We start from the raw sequence: 23889 nt of genomic DNA on the forward strand, positions 1-23889 counted from the left end.
TACCCAGGAATGATGATAGTGGTGTCTGGGGCATTGTAAGTTATGATTTCGTGACTATGACTATGTCAGGCTTTTGCTTGACTAGTCTGTGAGACAGCTGTCCCAATATGGCACAAGCCCCCAGATGTTAATCAGAAGGACTTTGCAGGGTCGACAAGGCTGGGTTTGCCGTTGTCGTTTCTGGTGCCTGGGTCGATGCTGGATGGTCTGGCCAGTTTCATTCCTTTTTGGTGTAATATATGTAACACTTCTATGATTTAGAGAAGAATAGCTTTCGACTATGATGCGACCATCAATTCACACGAGACAGAGAGTTGAAGTGAACAGTGGCTTTAATCAACTAGAACAGTGTCTGCCTGCGACTGCTCTGCACTGAGAGCCGCCTACAGGACAGCTGCTCTATATACCGCCCCTCAAGGGGGTGGAGCCAGGGGTGGAGCCCACAAGTGAACCAACATGATACAAGCGGTGTAATACAGTACAATGGTCCATAGGTGGAGCCCTAATGGGCAACAGCATAGTACAATGTAATACAGTGGTGAATGGTTACCATAATACGTTCACCACAGACTAATTATTTGTACTAAAGAATTGTTAAGGAGGACTTTAATTTTCACCTCCTAAGGAATTTAATTTTCACCCCCTCTTAATTTCCAAAGTACAAGTAACTAAATTGTACAGATTTAGCTCGATCCCAGAGTTGATCTATTTTGAAAATGTTTATTGAGGCATGGCTGCTGGCGAGGGCATCTGCTTTACAAGATCGAGTGGACTTTTTTCACATGAGCAATAGCCACTAGGGCACATCATAATGGGTTGACTGGTGCTTGTGAAACCACCACAGTACACGCAGTGATTTCAGGACCGGAGGAGGAAAATGCAGCTGTGTATCTAATATCCTTTTAGGGACTAGCATTTAACTGTCAGATTTCAATGTGTCACACCATAACAACTTCATAAATTGCAAAACATGGTCTCGTAATTGCGAATTGACTAATTTAGGGCACTCTCCAGAATTACATTTTACGATGACTTTAGATTTGAGAGCAGGGATGCAACGCGCGGAAGGCAGGTTTCAAAGCAGTATTTTTGTTGATGTTTTAGAATAGAAACTATTATGGATCAAATAGTGAAGTCATTGAAGTATGCATACAACTACTTATCTAGATATGAGGACTCACAACTCCAGGAGCCTGGGTTCAATTCCGGTCTCGGGTCACTGTCTGTGTGGAGTTTGCACTTTCTCTCCGTGTCTGCGTGGGTTTCCTCTGGTGCTCCGGTTTCCTTCCCAGTCCAAAGATGGTGAATTGGCCATGATAAATTGCCTCCAAGTGTCAAAAAGGTTCAGTGGGGTTACGGAGATAGGGTGGAGGCATGGGCTTAAGTAGGGTGCCCTTTCCAGGGTTCGGTGCAGACTTGATGGGCTGAATGACCTCCTTCTGCACTGTAAATTCTATGATACTCTGCCTAGCTTGTTCATCTCATAATTGTACATATTTATGCCAAAGACTCTAAATATAAACCAAATACAATTTTGGCTTAAACTACAAGTGCACAACTGATCGAAATAAAATTTACAGCCCAGTTTATGGGAGGAGTTGATAGTAACAGAGTATTGCAGCTGCCAGAGCTGAAATCATCTTACAAGCTCATGTTTATGGTGTGCCTCCAAGCGAGTATGGGGTGCTTTAAGACCACTCTAATAGTGAATGCCTGACTCTCTGATTTTCAATCTGATTGAATTAATAAAGCAAAATGCCCATTTCACAACATGTGAGGTCTTCTGTTACACTGGAGAGCTTGTTAAGTACCTTGAAAGGAGTCTTGTTAAGAAATATGTGGAGCTTAATCAGAGCGGGTAGGTTTTCTTCTCCACGTTCTGCGAGGCATTGAAGGCGGTGGTCCGGGGAAGGTTATATTTTATAAGGCCCACGGACAAGATTGAGAGGGAGGAGAGGCAGAGGGCAGAGGTAATAATAATAATCTTTATTATTGTCACAAGTAGGCTTACATTAACACTGCAATGAAGTTACTGTGAAAAGCCCCTAGTCGCCACATTCCGGCGCCTGTTCGGGTACAGAGGGAAAATTCAGTACGTCCAATTCACTTAACAGCATGTCTTTCGGGACTTGTGGGAGGAAACCGGAGCATCCGGAGGAAACCCACACAGACATGGGCAGAATGTCTCCCCACACAGACAGTGACCCAAGCCAGGAATCAAACCTGGGAATCTGGCACTGTGAAGCACTATGCTACCGTGGTTGGTAGATGTGATTGTAGCGGTGGATCGGTGGTACCCGGTGGCCCCGACTAGGGAGCTGCTGGCTGAACGGAAGAAACTGCAGGGGCAATTTGACCCAGTGACAACTGGAACGGTGGTACGTCAGGTTCGCCATGTGAGGGGGTTCAGTATGAGTATGGGGAGAAGGCTAGCCGGCTGCTCGCCCATCAGTTGAGGCGGCAGGCGGCTGCACGGGAGATTGCGCAGATTAGGGAGGCGGGTTGGTGACAATACCGGAAAACAATCAATGAGGCGTTTGAGGCCTTCTACTGGGGGTTGTATAGGTCTGAGCCCTGGGGCGGGGGGGAGGATGCAGAGATGGGGCATTTTCTAGATGGGTTGGTGTTTCCGGAGGTGGAGATTGGGAAGCGACAAGGTTTGCAGGCACCATTGGGGTTGCAGGAGATAATGTAGTGTGTAGGGTTGATACAATCGTGCAACATTCCGGCGCCAGATGGCTTTTCGGTAGAATTTTACAAATAGTTTTTGACAGAGTTGGTGCCCCATCTCTAGGTGGGGGAGTTGCTGGCCACACTTCCCCAAGCTTCTATTATCTTGATCCCAAAGAAGGATTAGGACCTGACAGAGTGCGGGTCTTACAGGCCCATCTCCTTGCTGAATACAGATGTGAAGGTGTATTGTCCAAGGTGTTGGCGAGGCAGTTGGCAGGGTGTGTGCCAGAAGTGGTCTTGGAGGACCAGACGGGGTATGTTAAGGGGTGGCAGTTGTCAAGCTGTTGTCGAATGTGTTAATGACCCCGTCAAAGGGGCTATTTTCGTATCAATGGATGCAGAGAAGGCCTTTGATCAGGTAGAATGGAGGTACCTGTTTGAGATCCTGATGAGGTTTAGATCGACATTTGTTTCGTAGCAGTTGCTCTGTGCATCCCCCACGGCGAGTGTGAGGACGAACGTAATGAATTTGAGATATATTAGCAGGTTGCCCGCTTGTCCCCATTGTTGTTGAGCCCTTGGCCATTGCGCTGTGGGCTTCAAGAGTGGGAAGGCATTGTAAGGGCAGGTAGGGAGCATTGGGTATCACGGTATGCTGATGATTTATTGCTATATGTTTCAAACCCGCTGGAGTACATGGGGAAAATAATGGATCTACTTGGGAAGTTTGGTGCATTTTCTGGGTAAAAACAGAACGTGCCAAAAAGTGAGGTATTTTAGGTGAATGCCCAGGGACGAAGTGCCAATCTGGGAGCCTGCCATTCAACGGGCCTGGATATGGTTTCGCTATCTGGGTATTCAATTGGCCCATGACTGGAAAGGGTACAGATGAATGTTTTGCCGAGGTTTTTGTCTAATTTTCAGTCAAAGAGCAAAGAAACGGTCAGCACAGGAACAGGCCCCTTCGGTCCTCCAAGCTTGTACCAACCATGCTGTTCATCTAACCTAAAACCTTCTGCACTTCTGGGGTCCATATCCCTCTATTCCCATCCTATTCACGTATTTGTCAAGACGCCCCTTAAAAGTCTCTATCTTGCCGCTTCCACCACCTCCTCCGGCAGCGAGTTCCAGGCACCCACTACCCTCTGTGTAAAAAAAAATCCCTTCCAATGTTCCTTCCTGAGGCATTTTCCCAGAGGGTGGATAAATAAACTTTGGAATTTGTTTGGGCAGGCAAGATGCTTTGGATTTGGAGGACCTTTTTGCAGAGAGGGGGGCAGGAGGGGCGGTTGCTACTTCCAAACCTGTTGTATTATTATTGGGTGGCAAATGTGAAGGTTGTGGAGGCGGGTTAAAATGCGTGCAGGTGGAAGAGGCCTCATGTGGGGTCGAGCTTGAGGGCCCTGACGACAGCTCCGCTCCCGCTTTCCCCGGGCAGGCACACTAGCAGGTCCGTCGTTGTGTCATCTCTCAAAATATGGCACCAGTTGAGGCGGCACTTTGGTGTAGGGAGTATGTTGGTGATGGGCCCAATATTTAAGAACCATATGTTTATACCAGGATGTGGAGATGCCGGCGTTGGACTGGGGTGAGCACAGTACGAAGTCTTACAACACCAGGTTAAAGTCCAACAGGTTTGTTTCAATGTCATTAGCTTTCGGAGCGCTGCTCCTTCCTCAGGTGAATGAAGAGGTATGTTCCAGAAACACATATATAGCCAGATTCAAAGATGCCAAACAATGCTTGGAATGCGACCAGTAGCAGGTGATTAAATCTTTACAGATCCAGAGATGGGGTAACCCAGGTTAAAGAGGTGTGAATTGTGTCAAGCCAGGACAGTTGGTAGGATTTCGCAGGCCAGATGGTGGGGGATGAATGTAATGCGACATGAATCCCAGGTCCCGGTTGAGGCCGCACTCATGTGTGCGGAACTTGGCTATAAGCTTCTGCTCGGCGATTCTGCGTTGTCGCGCGTCCTGAAGGCCGCCTTGGAGAACGCTTACCCGGAGATCAGAGGTTGAATGCCCTTGACTGCTGAAGTGTTCCCCGACTGGAAGGGAACATTCCTGCCTGGTGATTGTTGCGCGATGTCCGTTCATTTGTTGTCGCAGCGTCTGCATGGTCTCGCCAATGTACCACGCTTCGGGACATCCTTTCCTGCAGCGTATGAGGTAGACAACGTTGGCCGAGTCGCACGAGTATGTACCGCGTACCTGGTGGGTGGTGTTCTCATGTGTAATAGTGGTATCCATGTCGATGATCTGGCACATCTTGCAGAGATTGCCATGGCGGTGTTGTGGTCACTGTTCTGAAGACTGGGTAGTTTGCTGCAAACAATGGTTTGTTTGAGGTTGCGCGGTTGTTTGAAGGCAAGTAGTGGGGGTGTGGGGATGACCTTGGCAAGATGTTCATCGTCATCAATGATGTGTTGAAGGCTGTGAAGAAGATGACGTAGTTTCTCCGCTCCGGGGAAGTACTGGACGACGAAGGGTATTCTGTCGGTTGTGTCCCATGTTTGTCTTCTGAGGAGGTTGGTGCGGTTTTTCGCTGTGGCGCGTTGGAACTGTCGATCGATGAGTCGAGTGTCATATCCCGTTCGTACGAGGGCATCTTTCAACGTCTGTAGATGTCTATTGCACTCCTCCTCGTCTGAGCAGATCCTGTGTATACGGAGCGCTTGTCCATAGGGGATGGCTTCTTTAATGTGTTTAGGGTGGAAGCTGGAGAAGTGGAGCATCGTGAGGTTATCCGTGGGTTTGCGGTAAAGCGAAGTGCTGAGGTGACCGTCCTTGATGGAGACGAGTGTGTCCAAGAATGCAACTGATTTTGGAGAGTAGTCCATGGTAAGTCTGATGGTTGGATGGAACTTATTAATCCCCCAGGAGGGATGGATGTGATGTACAGGAGTTGGTATAAGGAAAGGATAGAGCGGGTTAGGGACCTGCTTGTAGAGGTGAGGTTCGTGAGGCTGGAGGAATTGTAGGAGACGTTTGAGTTGCTGAGGGGGAGCGAATCTAGATATTTTGCTCATAAGGAGCTGCCTTCGTTCATCATCCTGTGCTTGGATGAGCCTTATACAGTTTAAGGTGGTGCATAAGGCCTATATAACTCGGGCTTGTGTGAATGTTTTTTTTCCCCGGAGGTGGAGGATGTATGTGAGAGATGTGGGAGTGGGCCGGCGAATCATGCTCATGTTTTGGGACTGCACAAAGTTGGGGGGTTCCTGGGCTGCAGTATTTGAGACTCCAAAATAGTGGGGGTGAGGGCGTCACTGTGCCCTTTGGTGGCGATTTTTGGTGTTTCGGACTTGCTGGAGGGGAGGGGGATTGATGCCTTGCCACACTGATTGCCCAGCGGCAAATCTTACAGTGTTGGTCAGCAGTGCCACTGGGGGTTTCGGCTAAGGTGGAGTGGGGAGGGGAAGGGGTGGTTGTTGGGGTACTTTAGGGGAGAAAAAGGGGGAAATTGTTTACATTTGGTTGCTGTTTGTGTATGTTATTGACTGTGTTTGGAATAAAATATATATATTTTTTAAGTACCTTTTAAAGCAAGGTGGTAGATTTTTTTCTTAAGTTGTTGCTTTCCTAGATCAAAAAGCTTAACATACTGCTAACAACGATTCAAAACTCTGATTTAGAATTATTGGCTGGAAAAAGTAACAATCTTTTCAGCTAGCCATGGTAATATTGGATGGAACAACACAAGTAGATGTCTGCCTACTAACTGTGTAAGTTTTCTAACTTTTCTTTTTAAAATAAATTTAAAGTATCCAATTATTTCTTTTTTCAATTAAGGGGCAATTTAGCATGGCCAATCCACCTAACCTGCACATCTTTTGGGTTGTGGGGGTGAGACCCACTCGAACACGGGAAGAATGTGCAAACTCCACACGGACAGTGACCCGGGGCAGGGATCAAACTGAAGTGCCAAACGCTGCGCCACCGTGCCACCCTAAGTTTTCAGGTTTTTTAGAACTGACTTAACAGCCCCAAAAAACATTTCCAAATATAGGCCATGTCAACTGTGAAGTTCAGAAGTTACATTAAAAGTACATTGCAACATGGTTAGGCATAAACTGTAAATGTCTGTAACATTATTGCTGGTGGACAAAATTAGGTTACACAAAAGAACTTGTATTAATATATTGCCTGATCATGCCCTCACAAAGCTTTGAAATGTTTTATAAGCATTTATAAGCAATAATATATTGAAGTGCAATCACTATCATCCAATACAACAGCCAACCTGCACCTAGCCAAGGCCCACAAACAGTAAACAAGCAGAATGAGGATATCTGTATTTGATGCTTGAGTTAGGAATGGAGTTGCTGGGACATGAAGAGTGCCTTGCATTCCTGATCTCATCCAAAAGACGGCAGCATTGACAGTTCATTTCCCTCTCCATATTCTGCTGAAAAATGTCATTCTAGACCACGTGCTCAAGAGCATATGCAAAATTAGTACAAACCACATTTTCCTGATATTTGGGGTTTAGAAATGAATTCTGGTCATTTGAGTGCCCAGGACACACATCTATAGTTTTTGCTGAAGGGAGGGGGGCCCTCGCATGCTTTCCTCCTTCTTTCTCCCTCTCTCTTCTGCCTGAGCATGGGCGCTCTCATCCCTGTGTGCCTGAGTGCGCTCCTCCCCTCCCATGCCCTCGGGCTCTCCTCCCCACCCCTCCCGGGCCCTCCTCCTGACCCCTTCCGGGCTCTGGCACACTCCTCCCGTCCCCTCCCCTCCCGAGCCCTGGCGCTCTCCGCTCCTTTCGGGACCTTGCTCTCTCCTCCCCTCCCAGGCTCTCGTGCTCTCCTCCCCTCCCGGGACTTTGCGCTCTCCTCCCCTCCTGGGACTTCGCGCTCCACTCCCTTCTTGGGGCCTTGTGCTCTCTTCACCTCCCCTCTTCTCCTGGGACCACGGGTTCTCTTCCTCTCTCTTCTCCTCATGGGACCTCGTGTGCTCTCCCAATTCACACGAGTCGAGTTGTGGAAGAGAACAGTTGTTTTAATAAGTTAAGAAGTATGCCAGCCTGCTGCTGCTCCCGCGCTGAGAGCTGGCCACAGGTCTGCCAATTATATACCTCTCCTGAGGGGCGGAGCCACAGGCAGAGCCAACAGAAACATCAACATAACAACAGTAAGTAACAGACAATAAGAACAACTGAACATATATACAGTGGTGGATAACAGTAGGACGAATAACGGTAAATATACATATAGTAGGAATACGTGGTTCACCACATTCACCCCCAGTTTAAAAAAAAAAAAAGAAGTCCAGCGGGGGTGAAGTGGACTCGCAGGTTGAGTCTGACGGGAGCCTTGCTTTCCGCCGTGATCGCCTCAGCCCCGGCTGCGGTGTGGGCATGGGTGTCGGGACCTTCGATTCCGGGAGCATGTCGTCTGCAGCTTCATCGCGATGTGTTGACGGAGAGGGAGACGGTGTAGGGGCTTGGGCGGTGGTAACGGCCCCAGGGAGGGTTGCCGGTGCCAAGTCCCGCCACATTCGAGTGATGGTGATAGGCGGTGTAGGGGTGGGCACGTTGGTGATGGTTGCTGGGGAACCTGCGGGTGCCAAATCCCGGAGGGAGACTGTCCTGCCGTCCGTCATGGTGTGCCACGTATGCATACTGAGAGTTTGCATGGAGGAGCTGGACCCTCTCGACCAGGGGGTCGGACTTATGGCTCCTCACATGCTTCTTGAGGAGGACAGGCCCTGGTGTTGCCAGCCAGGATGGAAGCGAGACCCCGGAGATGGACTTCCTGGGGAAGACAAACAAACGTGCGTAAGAGGTCTCGTTAGTGGCAATGCAGAGAAGCGACCGGATGGAGTGGAGCGCATCGGGAAGGACCTCCTGCCAGCGGGAGACTGGGAGACTTCTAGACCGTGGGGCAAGAAGGACGGCCTTCCAGACCGTCGCATTCTCCCTCTCCACCTGCCCATTTCCCCGGGGGTTATAGCTGGTAGTCCTGCTTGAGGCGATGCCCTTACTAAGCAAGAACTGACGCAGCTCTTTGCTCATAAAAGAGGAGCCCCAATCACTGTGGGTGCAGGTGGGGAAACCGAACAAGGTGAAGATGCTGTGTAGGGCCTTGATGGCAGTGGCCGATGTCATGTCAGGGCATGGGATGGCAAAGGGAAAACGGGAGTACTCATCAACGATGTAGAGGAAGTACACATTACGGTCAGTGGAGGGGAGGGGCCCTTTGAAATCGACGCTGAGGCGTTCAAAGGGGCGGGAGGCCTTCACCAGGTGAGCCCTGTCTGGCTGATAGAAGTGCGGCTTGCACTCCATGCAGACTTGGCAGTCCCTGGTCATGGTCCTTATCTCCTCGGTGGAGTAGGGCAGGTTGCGGGCCTTGATGAAGTGGAGAAGCCGGGTGACCCCCGGATGACAAAGGTCATTGTGAATGGCCCAAAGTCGGTCTTCTTGCACGCTGTCGCATGTACCGCGGGGACAGGGCATCTGGGGGCTCATTGAGCTTCCCAGGACTATACAAGATAAAGTAGTTATAGGTGGAGAGTTCGATCCTCCACCTCCAGATCTTGTCGTTCTTGGTCTTGCCCCGCTGTGTGTTATTGAACATGAAGGCAACCGACCGTTGGTCAGTGAGGTGAGTGAATGTCCTGCCGACCAGGTAATGCCTCCAATGCCGCACAGCTTCCACAATGGCTTGAGCTTCCTTCTCGATAGAGGACTGTCGAATCTCGGAGGCATGGAGGGTACGGGAAAAGAAAGCCATGGGCCTTCCTGCCTGGTTGAAAGTCCGACGCATCGCTCTCCACCTGGAACAGAATGGACTCGTCCACAGCGTGCATCGTGGCCTTGGCAATGTCTGTCTTGATGCGGTCGAAGGCCAGGCTGGCCTCAGCCGTCAGGGGAAAAATGGTGGATTTGATAAGTGGGCGGGCCTTGTCCGCATAATTGGGGACCCACTGGGCATAGTAGGAAAAGAACCCCAGGCATCTCTTCAGGGCCTTGGGGCAGTGGGGGAGGGGAAGTTGCAGGAGGACCACATGCGATCAGGGTTGGGCCCTAAGACTCCGTTTTCCACGATATAGCCAAGGATGCTAGTTGGGTTGTGCAGAAAACACATCTCTCCTTGTTATAGGTCAGATTAAGGAGTTGGGCGGTGTGGAGGAATTTCTTAAGGTTAACATCGTGGTCCTGCTGATCATGCAGATGGTGACATTATCCAAATACGGGAACGTGGCCCGCAGCCCGTACTGGTCAACCATTCGGCCCATCATTCGTTGGAAGACCGAGACCCCATTGGTGACGCCGAAGGGGACCCTGAGGAAGTGTTAGAGGCGGCCGTCTGCTTCGAAGGCAGTGTAGTGGCGGTCCTCCGGGCGGATAGGGAGCTGGTGGTACGCGGACTTCAACTCAACTGTGGAGAAGACTCGATACTGCGCAATCTGATTGACCATGTCAGATATGCGGGGGAGGGCGTACGCATCGAGCTGTGTGTACTGGTTGATCGTCTGACTGTAGTAGATGACCATCCGGCTCTTCTCCCCGGTCCTGACGACCACCACTTGGGCTCTCCAGGGGCTGTTACTGGCCTCAATGATCTCTTCCCGCAAGCGTTGCTGGACCTCCGACCTGATAAAGGCCTTGTCCTGAGCACTGTATCGTCTGCTCCTGGTGGCGACGGGCTGACAGTCGGGGGTGAGGTTCGCAAAAAGCGAGGGAGGGGCGACCTTAAGGGTCGTGAGGCTACAGACGGTGAGAGGGGGCAGGGGTCCACCGAACTTCAGGGTCAGGCTTTGGAAGTTACACTGGAAATCCAGTCCTAATAAGAGGGGAGCGCAGAGATGGGGGAGGACGTAAAGTTTAAAGTTGGAGTACTCGACGCCCTGTATCACAAGGTTTGCGACACAGTACCCCCGGATGTGCATGGAATATGATCCGGAAGCAAGGGAGATTGTTTGGGACATGGGGAAAATCCGGAGGGAGCAGCGCCTTACCGTATCCGGATGGACAAAGCTATCCGTGCTCCCGGAGTCAAAGAGGCAGGACGTCTCATGCCCATTGACCCGGACGGCCATCATAGAGTTCTTGAGGTGATGGGGCCAGGACTGGTCGAGTGTAACAGAGCCGAGCTGCGGGTGACTGGTCCGGTAGGCTGGTAGCCAGGTGGTACCAAAATGGTGGCCTCTATGAGTCGCACTTGATGGGCGGCTTCGAAGATGGCGGCCAAGATGGTGGACCCACGGGTCGCATGTGGCGGGCGTCGTTAAAGATGGTGGACAAAATGGCAGCTCCCACAGACCGCACGAGGTGGGTGACGCGTCAGAAGGGGGCGGTACCGGCAGGCATGATGCCACACTGCGGGATCTGTGAGCTTCAGGTCGGGCCTGGCAGGCTTTCGATTTGGGAACTTTAGGTCGGGCCAGCCAGACAAAAGGCCCCTTCTTACTGCACTCGTTGCAGGTCGCGTTCCGAGCTGGACAACGCTGCCTGGGGTGCAGGCCCTGGCCACAGAAGTAGCAGAATGGCCCCCCGGAGTTGGTGGGCAGCCGTGCGGCACAGGCATGGTACTCGCCCAGGTCGGGTGATGGCCGCGCCTCCGACGTCCATGAGGATGCCGCGTGGTCAGGCGTGAAGGCATCCAAACTCTGGAATGCTACCTCTAACAAGGTATATAGTTGTACTGTGTCCTTTAGGTCAAGGGCACCCCTTTCGAGCAGTCGTTGTCGGATATAACTGGACCGGACTCCAGCCACATAGGTGTCCCGGATCATGAGTTCCGTGTGTTGCACTGCCGTAACTGCCTGGCAGTTACAATTCCTGGCGAGTACCCTTAGGTCACGCAGGAATTCTGCCAGCGATTCACCAGGGCATTGACGCCACGTGGTAAGAAGATGTCAAGCGAACACCTCATTCACCGGCCTCACAAACTGTCCTTTCAACAGTGCAACCGCCTCTTCGTACGAGGCCGCGTCTCTGACTAATAGGAGAATTTTATGGCTCACCCGAGCGTTGAGACGCAGCTTGTGCGCCCCGGAGACGTCGCCGGTCGAGGAGTCGAGGTAGGCCTCGAAACAACTTAGCCAATGCTCAAAGATTGCAGTGGCTTCACCTGCCTGAGGGTCGAGTTCAAGTCGGTCAGGCTTAAGAGCAGCGTCCATTGTGATATCTTAGCTTATTAAATTGATGGACCATCAATTCACACGAGTCGAGTTGTAGAAGAGAACAGTGGTTTTAATAAGCTAAGAAGTATGCCAGCCTGCTGCTGCTCCCGCCAATTATATACCTCCCCCGAGGGGCGGAGCCACAGGCGGAGCCAACAGAAGCATCAACACAACAATATTAAGTAACAGTGAATAAGAACAACAGTGAACATGTATACAGTGGTGGATAACAGTAGGACGAATAACGGTAAATATATAAATATAGTAGCAATACGTGGTTCACCACACTCCCTCCCGCTTCGCTCCACTCCGCTCCCCTTCCTTCACGTGCCCTTGTGCTCCTCTCCCCGGCCCTAAGGAGTGTAAAAATTCATATGTTGGGGTACAGCAGCATATGGTGTATGGCTTTTTTGTCTGGTGAATGGAATATGTGATTGTTCCTTGACGGCCGAGTTCTAAATAGACTGGCTTTGTGGATTTGGAAGGTGGGAAAGGAGAGCATTTTTGAGAAGGTTAATACAAATTGGGGTTTTAATGGAGATTAGGAAAGTACCAGTGGTGGAAGAAAGTGATTTATGGCAAAATATCAGACCTAAGGAAGGAGATTCAGCCAGAGATCAAATATTGCTGAAGTGGCAGTGGGAAAAGTTAGTGCAGATTAGGCTGAGGGAGGTTTATGCTTGGGTAAACTGAAGAGGAGAGCTTTGGTTCTAACTAAGGTTTATTTGCAGAAACATGTTTTGCTATTTAGCACTTGATATTCACGAGTGTGTAGCAATTATGGAATGCAGGTTGTTGAGGTTAAGTTTGGTGTTGTTGGCATACATGACGAATGTGATCCTGTACTTGCAGGTGAAATAATATAAGGAGAGCAGCAAGGATTGTGCCCAGATGTGATTGTGTAAACACAGATAAAAAATAATAATAATCTTTATTAATGTCACAAGTAGGCATTACATTAACACTGCAATTATGTTACTGTGAAAATAAACCTAATGGTCAATCCATAATATCCAGTTGATCTGCTAAGACAGATCGATAGTCAATAGATCCCTGGAGTACTGCAATCAGCATTGCTCAATTATTAGTTTACCACATCTGCAACAGAACACTAACATCTTCCCAATTTTCTTAAGTCAGGCATATGATCTTCCAACCAGTTTGATCCCAAAGAGATCCAGTTTAATTCTAGTTTTGCCCTGACAAAGAGGATATGATATCTAAATCTCCATTCTACATTAAAACACTAATTTTAACACCAATGCAAAAAAAATCTCAAAACTAAGAGCTCCAGTGTAACTTCATAAAATCCAGTTTCCATGCTTATCTCCATGTTCCCTTGGGCGAAGGGAAAAAAAGATCAGTTTATTGTTTGCATCTGTGGATTTGGCGTGCATGTACGCTCCAACCTTTTCCTCTTCCACTTCCGCCTTAGCATTTTTCTGAATGTTAGCTGTTTACATGAGCCATGGATAGTATATTATAAAATGAAAATGTTTTCATCCTTTCTGAACAAAAGCAATCATCTACATGCAGAATAAAGTATTAATCTTGTCTGGCCATGAACTGCAGCTGGAATGCTGATGTTTGCTACACTATAATTCCAACAGTTCATTCATGTAAACTGTTGTAGTGAAGTTTAAAGATCTTGTTGATGTTATGGCTGGATTCCAACCCTTGTACTTCTGCTGAAGTCACTCTGCAAAGTTAACTCCCCAAGGATGAATTCTTCATACATAATTAACCATCTGTTCCAAGGCGAACTGACTTAATTTTTCTTTGCTTGTTAATGTAAAAAATTAGATTTGATGGTAGAATGTGTCTCTTATGTGTCTTGTGACTTTAATTTAAGGTTGAAGAAGGCTGGTGGGAAGGTGTCCTCAATGGTAAAAGTGGAATGTTTCCCTCAAATTTCATTAAAGAGCTTCCTAACGAACAAGAGGAAACAGCCATCACTCAAGAAGATACCACGTCAAAAACATGTAGGTTCAGAAAATATGTTTCCGAAAAGTTCATTTTGTGTATCCCCTAGCTACTTTTACGGTTAGAAAGAGCAAAATATACAAGTACCTGCATGCTCTAGTGTTGTGGTCTACCAATGCTGTCCTTCTGTAATCTAAGTTCATTGCTTCAGAAAAGATTATTGTTAGTTTCTGCAATTCTATTACCAGAAATTTTTATCAAAATATATTTTGTTCTCCAAGGATAGGGAAGTGAAGATGGAAAGTGTTTTTCTTCTGTGCAATTGATGCCTGGGTCATAAGTCTGACCCTCTGGTAGAGAAGTCAAATGATTTGGTAGCTGAGAAAATTTATTTATGAAATTTCATCACAAAATTTATGAAATTCAGTTTTAATCCATGACTAACCTCAATCTGTTCCAACCAACTCCACTTTTGCTCCATTTCAGAAGTTTTTACAAGTAACTATACATGAAAACATTTGCTCTACTGCATAAAGAGCAGGTGAACTTTATATTGCTGACTGGTCAATCTTATTTTGTGTTTCGTAGAAACATAGAAAATAGGAGCAAGAGGAGGTCATTCGGCCCTTCGGGCTGTTATGCCATTCATTATGATCATGACTGATCATCCAACTCAATAGTCTAATCTCGCTTTCCCCCATATCCTTTGATTCACTTCACCCTAAGTACTATATCTAACTGCTTCTTGAAAACCTACAATGTTTTGGCCTCAACTACTTCCTGCGGTAATGAATTCCTCAGACCGTCCACTCTGGGTGAAGACATTTCTAATTTCTAATTTCTGTCCTACCCTGTATCCTCAGACTGTGACCTCTGGTTCTGGACACACCCACCATCAGGAACACCCTTCCAGCATCTACCCTGTTTAGTCCTGTTAGAATTTGTAAAAAATATTTTAATTTAAATTTTCAACATTTTAACATTGTTTACAACAGTCCACAATCTCTCTCGTCTTCTCCCCCCCCCCCCACCCCACCCCACCCCCAATCCCTTGACAGCAACCAGGTCTCCAAAATGTAAAACAAACATGCCCCACCTCTGGTGGAACCCCACATCCACCTCTCTCACAGTAACTTTCACGTTCTCCAAATACAGGAACCCCATTAAATCCCCCAGACACATCGAAGTACTGGGGGGAGAAGCTGACCTCCACTCCAACAGAACCCACCTACGAACAATCAATGAGGCAAAGGACAAAACATCTGCCCACGCTCCTGTCTGCAGCTCCAGCAGGTCTGACACCCTGACTATGGCCTCCAGGGTACCCGACTCCAATTCCACATGCAGAACCTTAGACATGGTGCTGAAAAACGACCGCCAATGTTTCTCCAACTTCGGGCAGGACCAGACATGATTGGTGGGCCCCTCCCACGCTGCTCGCAACTGTCCTCCACCCCCTCAAACAGCCAGCTCATCTTTGCCTTCGTTAAGTGCGCCCTATAAACCACTTTGTTACCATAAATCCCAAACCACCCCGGCCCAAACCTCTATTACACAAAAAAGGTAACCGTAACACCCATAAAAGAAAAGAACAACGGAAAAACTCAGTCAAAAACCGCCAAAGTCCAAATTTAGTCCGGTCCTAGGCCTTCTGCCTTCACAAATGCCACCGTCACAAACTAATAGACCCTGCCATTGTACATGACCTGCAGCTTCACACATTGCGCTTGAACAACACCGACTTGGCTTGACCGAAGGCCACCCGTCTCCTTGCCAGCTCCGTCGTCCAGTCCTGGTATATGCGTATACCATTGCCGTTCCACCCCACTTCCTGTTTCTGCTTTGCCCACCTCAGCACCTCCTTCACTTGAAAATTGTGAAAATAGACGACCACAGCTCTTGGTGGTTCATTCATTCTTGGTTTTGGCTGGTGCGACCGGTGGGCCCTGTCCAATTCATACTCCCCCAGTGAGGTAAAGTAATATTTCCTGTAAAGGGCTGCATTAGTTTTGTTGAATTCCGCTCAGCACTTGGCTAGGTCTGCCCCAATCCTGATACACCTGGATCAAGTGACCCTCCTACTTTCAGGACCTTGTCTGTTAGCCCAGTTCAAGATTGTTTCCCGGTCTTGGTACCGGTGCAGCTTTGTGATGATGGCCCTTGGGTGTTCCATGGCCTTGGGCTTTGGCTGGAGTGACTTGTGGGCACTGTCTACTTCCAGGGGCTTGGGGAAGCTTTCCCTTCCCACCAGGATACTCAACATCTGGGCCACATACTCCGTGGGGTTCCTGCCCTGGGTTTCCTCCGGTAGACCCACTATGTGGAGGTTCTGGCATCGCAACCGATTTTCCTGATCCTCGACTTTCCCTTGCATCGCCACCAACCTTGCCATTTCTATCTCTGGTGTGGCAATCTGGTCGCTCTGGTCACTCGAGGCCTTCTCTAGTTCCCTGATCGTTGCGTATTAAGTCTCCAGCAACCTTCCTGCCGTTTCTAGTGATTCCTGTAGGGGTGACAGCGCCTCCTCCACTGCAACTTTGATCGTTGCCCTCATCATCATCTTAATGGCCTCCTTGAGTGCCTGGAGTTCCTGTGTAAGGAGCTCCCTCCATCCGTTCATAGGGGTAGAGAGTCCTGCATATGGCCTGGCGGTCCTTCTCGTTCAGGTGTGGCCGGGGCCTTGCCACCCCACAAGTTTGCCATCTCCTTGTTCCTTCTTTCAAGGCTTTTGCTGCCTTTGTCATCTTTTCGGCCCCTGAGCTGCTGCCCCTTGGCATGTCTTTTTCCCCGCACCATTGATCATGGCCAACCCACCTAACCTGCATATCTTTGGACTACTTCAAGAGGAAACGGAGCACCTGGTCGGAAACCCATGCAGACAGCGGGAGAGCGTGCAAACTCCACACACATGCTAAACGAAAGCCGGGATTAAGCCCAGGTCCCTGGCGCTGTAAAGCAGCAGTGGTAACCATTGTGCCGCCGTGACACCTTAAGAGAATGTTTTTAGAGTTGTTCAAAATTGCAAACCGTTTTGATCGAGGAAATATAGATAAATTGTTCCTGTGACAGAAGGTTGGTAGACAGTGGACAGATTTAAGGTTATAGGCAAAGAAACCGATGACATTGGAAATATTTTTCTTACACAGAAATTGTCATGATCTGAAATACTCTGCCAGGAAGAATGGTGGTAGCAGATTCAATATAACTTTGGATGGGAATTAGATATATACTTTAAGGAAAAACATTTGCAGGGTTACTGGAAAAGAGGAATGTACTTAATTGGGTAGCTCTTTCAAAGGTGCAATGGAAACCTGATGAGTCGAAAAGCCCCTATCTGTTCAGCATCATTATTTGATTCTATATTGTTTAATTAAAATTGTGTGTGGTTTTTGGTATGATTAAGCATGTTCTAGTTCCTTAATTTTGTCTATTACCATGTAGTTTTCCTTGCATCGTTGTCAATAATCTACGGTATACGCCTTGAACATGTAGAAATCCTTTTTTATACACTGGATTATAAATTAAGATATTTATTAACATTGTTACTTCCATATAGCTAGATCCAACCTCACCAATTGTTTAAGCTGCTGGTAGTTGAAAGTTAGTACTCGTCAAAGGCAAGAGGGGGAAGGGTGAAGGAGACCATTCGGCTCATCCTTCTGTAAAAACGTGATTTTCCTCTTCGCAGCAATTAAACTGCCCCGTCTCGGAGACCATTGTATTTGATCACTTTTTGCATGAAGAAATGTTTCTAGAGATCAGAACTGAAGAAATATTTTACTACTTTCTCCCTATGCCATATTGAAACATACCAGTAAGAGTATATAATTCACCCCTCAAGAATGTTTCACTGTACCATGGGTCCAATTGCCTGACTTTACTTCATATCCCTTGATAGCCTTATCCAACAAAAATATATTTATCTCGGTCTTGAAAATTTAAATTGCCGAAGCCATTCCAAGCTACTGGGGAAAGTTTGTTTCCACTGTTTCTTGTGCAGAAACTATCTTCTGAACTCCTAAATTACTTAGCTCAGATTTTAAGATTATGCCCTTTTGTTTTGGATTCTCCCCACTAGTGGAAAGTTTCTCTGTATCTATCCTTCTGTAACTTTCCTCACAATTTAACCCTTTTAGCCCTGATAGTCTGGTGAAATCTGGTGAAATTGCATAATGTATTTCCAAGGTGAAATTTCTCATGATATGCAGACATACAGATAATATACAGACAGGCAGTGAATGAACACAGAGAACAGGACATGACCAGTGAGCAGGCAGGACACTCAGGGGTGGTATCTCACTATAAAAGGCACTCGGCACTCACACTCCACCTCTTTCCACTGATGAACATCTACAGAGTGAGTCAGGGTGTATGTACAGTATCACACCTCCAGCACGTGGCTAAGAGCTAGTCTGGTTCAGTCAGACAGGGTAACCACACTTAGGTTAGCAGGGAGTCGAACTCATAGAGAACTGTGCTAACTGTGCTAGTGGTCCAATAAATCAGATTGAACTAACTTCAAGGTCTGGAGTATTTTTTGGTTAAAGCTGCATCCAGTTGCAGCCTGTGTTATCCCAGAGTACATAACACAACATGCTACCAGGAGACTGCTTAATCTAGGTGGTTTACCTCAGTCCGTTCCGTGACAACCAGCGAATGTATCCCGGCACCATGGAGAAGATTCAGGCTCATCACCAGCTCAGGACCCCCAGCAATCTCAGTACCAACTGGCGGACATTCAAGCAAAAGTTTCTGCTGTACATCGAAGTTTCAGACCCCGTGGGTGTGTCTGATGCAAGGAAGATTGCGCTTCTCCTCTCAACAGCGGGTGATCAAGCCATCGAACTCTTCAACTCTTTTCACTTCACCGAAGGCCAGGACAAGACAAAGCTTCAGACCATCCTGGACAAGTTTGACAGTCACTGTGAAGTGGACACCAATGAAATCTTCGAGCGCTACATATTCAAACAGCGTCTACAAGGTAAAGATGAATCTTTCAACTCTTTCTTAACTAACCTCCGCCTGCTAGCGCTGTCCTGCAACTTTGGTGATATTGCTGACTCCATGATCAGAGACCAAATCGTTTTTGGAGCACACTCTGATCCTCCGAGAGAGCAGCTCTTAAAAATCAAGCATATGACCCTACCAGTTACGATTGAAACATGCACAGTGCATGAGCACATCAATAATCGCTATGCCCAGTGCAAATCGGCTGAAAATGAGAAACTTGCCTCCCACGAAGCAGAGTGTGTGCAGGTCATCTCCCGGATGCAGCGCCTCAGCTTGATGAAAGCGGCCATTTCGCGTGCTTTTCCTGGAACCCCACGCATGTGCGATGCGAACGGGATAACAAAGCAGACGACACCCGCACTGCGCATGTGCGACGTCGCGCAGAGCGTCAGGACGCCAACATCATGACGTGCTCGAACTGCGGTAATGCCCACTTAAAGAAACACTGCCCTGCAAGAGGCAGGCGGAGTTTAAACTGCGGGAAGCCTGGACCCTATGCAGCCTTGTGCAGGTCTGCACCACGAGTCAGGGGCCAGTGCTCCCAATTCCGACGACGGCGCGTTCAGAGTGTGCAACAACGATTACAGGATTCTGATCCTGGCAGCATAATGGATCCAGAGGAAGAATGCCTCGACTCTGCCGATTGTGGACATCAATACCAAATGTGAATATGCCACATCCAACTCCTCACAAATTCAATCCATCCTCGCTGTGGATTCAGCAGACGAATGGCGTGCGGTGATGCAGGTCAACCACTGCTCCATCCAGTTTAAGCTGGACACAGGTGCTTCTGCCAACCTCCTTTCATAGTCAGATTTCAAACGCAGCAAGAAGCCCCCCAAGGTCTTTCCAGCAGCCTGCAGGCTCCTAAACTACAACGGAAATGCCATCACGGCACTGGGAGCCTGCCATCAATTCGTCTCCAACCGGAGCACCCATGCATGGTTACGTTTTGAAATTGTCAAGCCAGACAGGGCATCCCTACTTGGCGCGCAGGTCTGCAAGCAGCTGAACCTCGTGCAGCAGGTTTACACAACGACATCCTTCAATGTGGATCTTCAGGCCGGCATTGACGACATTCTCGCTCAGTATCTGGATGTGTTTGACGGGATGGGAACGCTGCCATATCGATACAAGATTCTGCTACGACTTGATGCCAAGCCAGTGGTCCACTCACCACGCCGGGTCCCGGCTCCACTGAGGGAGCGCCTGGAGGCACAGCTCAAAGATCATCAGCAACAGGGCATAATTTCCAAGGTAACCGAACCGACTGACTGGGTCAGCTCGATGGTATGTGTTAGAAAGCCTTCGGGAGACCTGCGCACTTGCGTTGATCCCAAGGATCTCAATACGAATATAATGCGTGATCACTACCCCACCCTGAAGCAGGAGGAACTCACCAGTGAGATGGCACCCACTCGTTTTTTCACCAAGTTAGATGCGACACATGGATTTTGGCAAATCCAGCTGGATGAGTACAGCAGAAGGCTCTGCACCTTTGATACACCGTTTGGCAGATACTGCTGTAATCCCATGCCGTTTGGCATTGTTTCGGCATCGGAGATCTTCCATCGCATCATGGAGCAGATGATAGAGGGCATTGAAGGGGTTCGTGTGTACATGGACGACATCATCATATGGTCCACGAACCTTGGAGAGCATATTTCCCGTCTCCAGCAGGTATTCCGCCGTGTCCCATGCCAATGGCCTGAAGCTGAAAAGGTCCAAATGTTGCTTTGGCATGTCGACACTCAAGTTCCTAGGTGACCAGATCTCTCAGCAGGGCGTGCGCCCGGACACAGACAAGGTCAAGGTCATCAAAGCCATGAAAGTCTCTGAAGACAAGAAGGTGGTGCTGCACTTCCTGGGCATGGTCAATTTTCTGGGCAAGTTCATCCCGAACCTAGCTTCACACACCACAGCCCTACGAAACCTAGTAAAAAAAGTCCACTGCCTTTGAGTAGAAGGCAGCACATCAGGCAGAGTGGTTGGAGCTGAAGGCCAAGCTCACCACTACACCCGTCTTGGCATTTTTTGACCCAGGCAGGGAGACGAAGATCTCGACAGATGCGAGCCAAGATGGCATTGGTGCGGTGCTGCTTCAACGCGATGACACTTCATCCTGGGCAACGGGAGCCAACGCATTGAGGGGCATGACGCCCACCGAAACAAGATATGTGCAAATAGAGAAGGAATGCCTGGGTCTTCTCACTGGCATTCTCAAATTTCATGACTATGTCTACGGCCTGCCGACATTCATTGTCGAGACGGATCATAGGCCTCTGGTCCACATTATCCACACGGACCTGAACGACATGATGCCTCGGTTGCAGCGTATCCTCCTCAAACTCAGAAGGTACGACTTTGACTTTGTGTACACACCTGGCAAGGAGCTCATCATCGCTGTGCATTGTCCCGCTCCATTACATTGCCTAGTGAACCGCTGGAAATCAACCGGCAGATTGAATCACAGGTGCAGCTGTGTGCTATCACCCTCCCGGCGTCTGATGAGAAGGTGGTTCGTATCCGCGAGGAGACCGCCAAAGACCCCCTCTTCAGCGTGTCATGAACCACCTCACCAATGGCTGGCAGAAAGGGCAGTGCCCACAATTTTACAATGCAAAGGACGACCTGATGGTGATTGATGGTATCCTCCTCAAGCTGGACCAGATTGTCATTCCACTCTGTCTCCAGAGCTTGATGCTCCGCCAATTCCATGAGGGACACCTGGGCGTCGAAATGCAGATGCAGAGCCAGGCAGGCTATCTACTGGCCCGGTATTAGCCAGGACATCTCGAACATGGTCCTCAACGCGACCTGTCAACGCTTCCAGCCAGCGCAGAGCAAGGAGATGCTCCAGCAGCATGAAATCGAGACCTCCCTGTGGTCCAAGTTTGGCATCGACCTCTTTTGTGCGAATAGTCGTGACTACGTGTTGATTATTGACTATTTCTCCAATTACCCTGAAGTTGTGAAGCTCTCAGACCTCACATCTCGGACCGTCATCAAGACCTGTAAGGAGATGTTCTCCAGGCATGGTATCCCACTCACTGTCATGAGTGGCAATGGCCCGTGCTTCAACAGCCACGAGTGGTCTATGTTTGCCAAGTCATACCATTTCAAACATGTCACTTCCAGCCCACACTATCCACAGTCCAATGGGGAGGTTGGAAAAGGGGTGCACATTGTGAAACAGCTCATCTGCAAGGCCGCAGGTTCTGTGTCTGACATTCACCTTGCGCTGCTTGCATACAGGGCGACCCCACTGTCCACTGGCACATCGCCGGCTCAACCCCTGATGAACAGGGACCTGCGTACGACACTTCCAGCCATACACGTGCCCAACTTGGATCACCTCCTGGTGCTGCAGAAGGTGCAGCAGCTCCAAAACCAGCAAGAGCAGGGCTATGATGCTCATGCCACCGATTTGCCCGTGTTATCCCCAGCAGACACTGTCAGGATCAAGATGCCGGATGGTGGCTGGTCTGCTCCAGCTGACGTTGTTTGACAGGCTGCGCCCCACTCATATGTTGTACGTATGGCCGATGGTTTTGTTGTGCGACAAAACAGACCGGCACTGCGCAAAGTTGCCTGCCCGCAACCGCTTTTTTTCTCCGTTTCCGTCAGTTGTTTTGCCACCTCCTGATACCTCAAACTACGAGGCCACCAGTCAGGCTTCCATCCCACCTGTAAAGGTGCCGTCGTCCCCACCGCCACCTCTCCTGCGATCGACAAGGATCAGACGCAAGCCCCGGAGACTGGCCTTATGAACATTTGTTTTGTTTGCTATGTTCTGTTTACTCACATTAGACCGTTGTCTTCACATGTAAATACGTTCACATATGCCACCGCTTGTAAATATGTTAATATATGCCACCACATGTAAGTATGTTCCCATGTGCCAACAAAACATTAAGAAAAAAGGGGGAGATGTCATGATATGCAGATAATGATATACAGACAGGCAGCTAATGAACACAGAGAACAGGACATGACCAATGAGCAGACAGGACACTCTGGGTGTATCTCACTATAAAAGGCACTCGGCACTCACACTTCACCTCTTTCCACTGATGAACATCTACAGAGTGAGTCAGGGTGTATGTACAGTATCACACCTCCAGCACGTGGCTAAGATCTTGTCTGGTTCAGTCAGACAGAGTAACCACACTTAGGTTAGCAGAGAGTCGAACTCATAGAGAACTGTGCTAACTGCAACTGGTTCAGTAAATCAGATTGAACAACTTTAAGGTCTGGAGTATCTTTTGGTTAAAGCTGCATCCAGTTGCAGCCTGTGTTATCTCAGAGTATATAACACGACAAAGTTCTTTGGAATTGTAGAAAGCTGGGCTCCTCTTTTCTGATGCTTCAACAAAGCATCACGGATTTGAGGTTTATTGGCCAAAACTGATTGCAGTATTCCAGATGGGGCCCATTGAAGACTGTATATGGCTGAAAATTACTTGCTTATTTTTGAATGGTAACTGCGTTGAGAGAAAGCCAATCTTCCTTTATCCACCTTGATTTCATTCTGTACCCATGACATAGCTTTTAGTGAATGATATACTTAGACGCTTAAATCTCTGCTCTTTCGCAACTCCTAGATTCTTGACACCCAGAAAATAATACAATTCGTCTTTCTTAAATCCAGTGTAAGTGACCCCACACATTACCAGATTGAACTCCTAGTTTTTTCAACTCATTTAGTCTGTCCATCACTTATAAATCCTGCTCCCAATCACTCAGCTGTGTGCCTCCTAACAAAGTGACAATTGCAAACTTGAATGTGTAATTCTACAACTCTCTTGTCCAAGTCATCTATAAATGGTGAAAAGCGAGGCTCCAGTGTGCCAGGCATGCCAGGAATGGTCTGATTGTGAGATCAAACTGTCACCCTGGCTGATGTAACTCGTGATTTCAAAGCATGAGGTGTTGCATATTAGTCACACTCAACTGAACGTACTGTGACTTGTTTTTGGAGGGCTTTGTTGAGTTTGTGCAATCATTCAGGGAGGACATCAAGGGCATGATATAATGGAGCGTTTTCGAAGTGTGGTAGCAAGCGGGAACTGACATGAGCTTCCCCCGATTCTTGAGCTGTTGAGGCTGTCTCCGTTGTTAAATGTTAATTGCTCCACTTAACGAGGCG

General features: G+C 48.4%; 1 protein-coding gene across 2 annotated transcripts in view; it reads left to right on the forward strand.

Moving 5' to 3' along the window:
• Positions 1 to 23889, forward strand: part of sh3kbp1 (SH3-domain kinase binding protein 1) — a 442493-nt gene that overhangs the window by 242637 nt on the left and 175967 nt on the right. For both annotated transcript variants that reach the window (XM_072514175.1, XM_072514176.1), the window contains exon 5: positions 13660 to 13789. In XM_072514175.1, coding sequence (XP_072370276.1) covers positions 13660 to 13789 — 130 coding nt within the window. The remainder of the gene's footprint in view (positions 1 to 13659; positions 13790 to 23889) is intronic.

Source organism: Scyliorhinus torazame, chromosome 8, assembly GCF_047496885.1.
Source record: "Scyliorhinus torazame isolate Kashiwa2021f chromosome 8, sScyTor2.1, whole genome shotgun sequence".
NCBI classification, from domain to species: domain Eukaryota; kingdom Metazoa; phylum Chordata; class Chondrichthyes; order Carcharhiniformes; family Scyliorhinidae; genus Scyliorhinus; species Scyliorhinus torazame.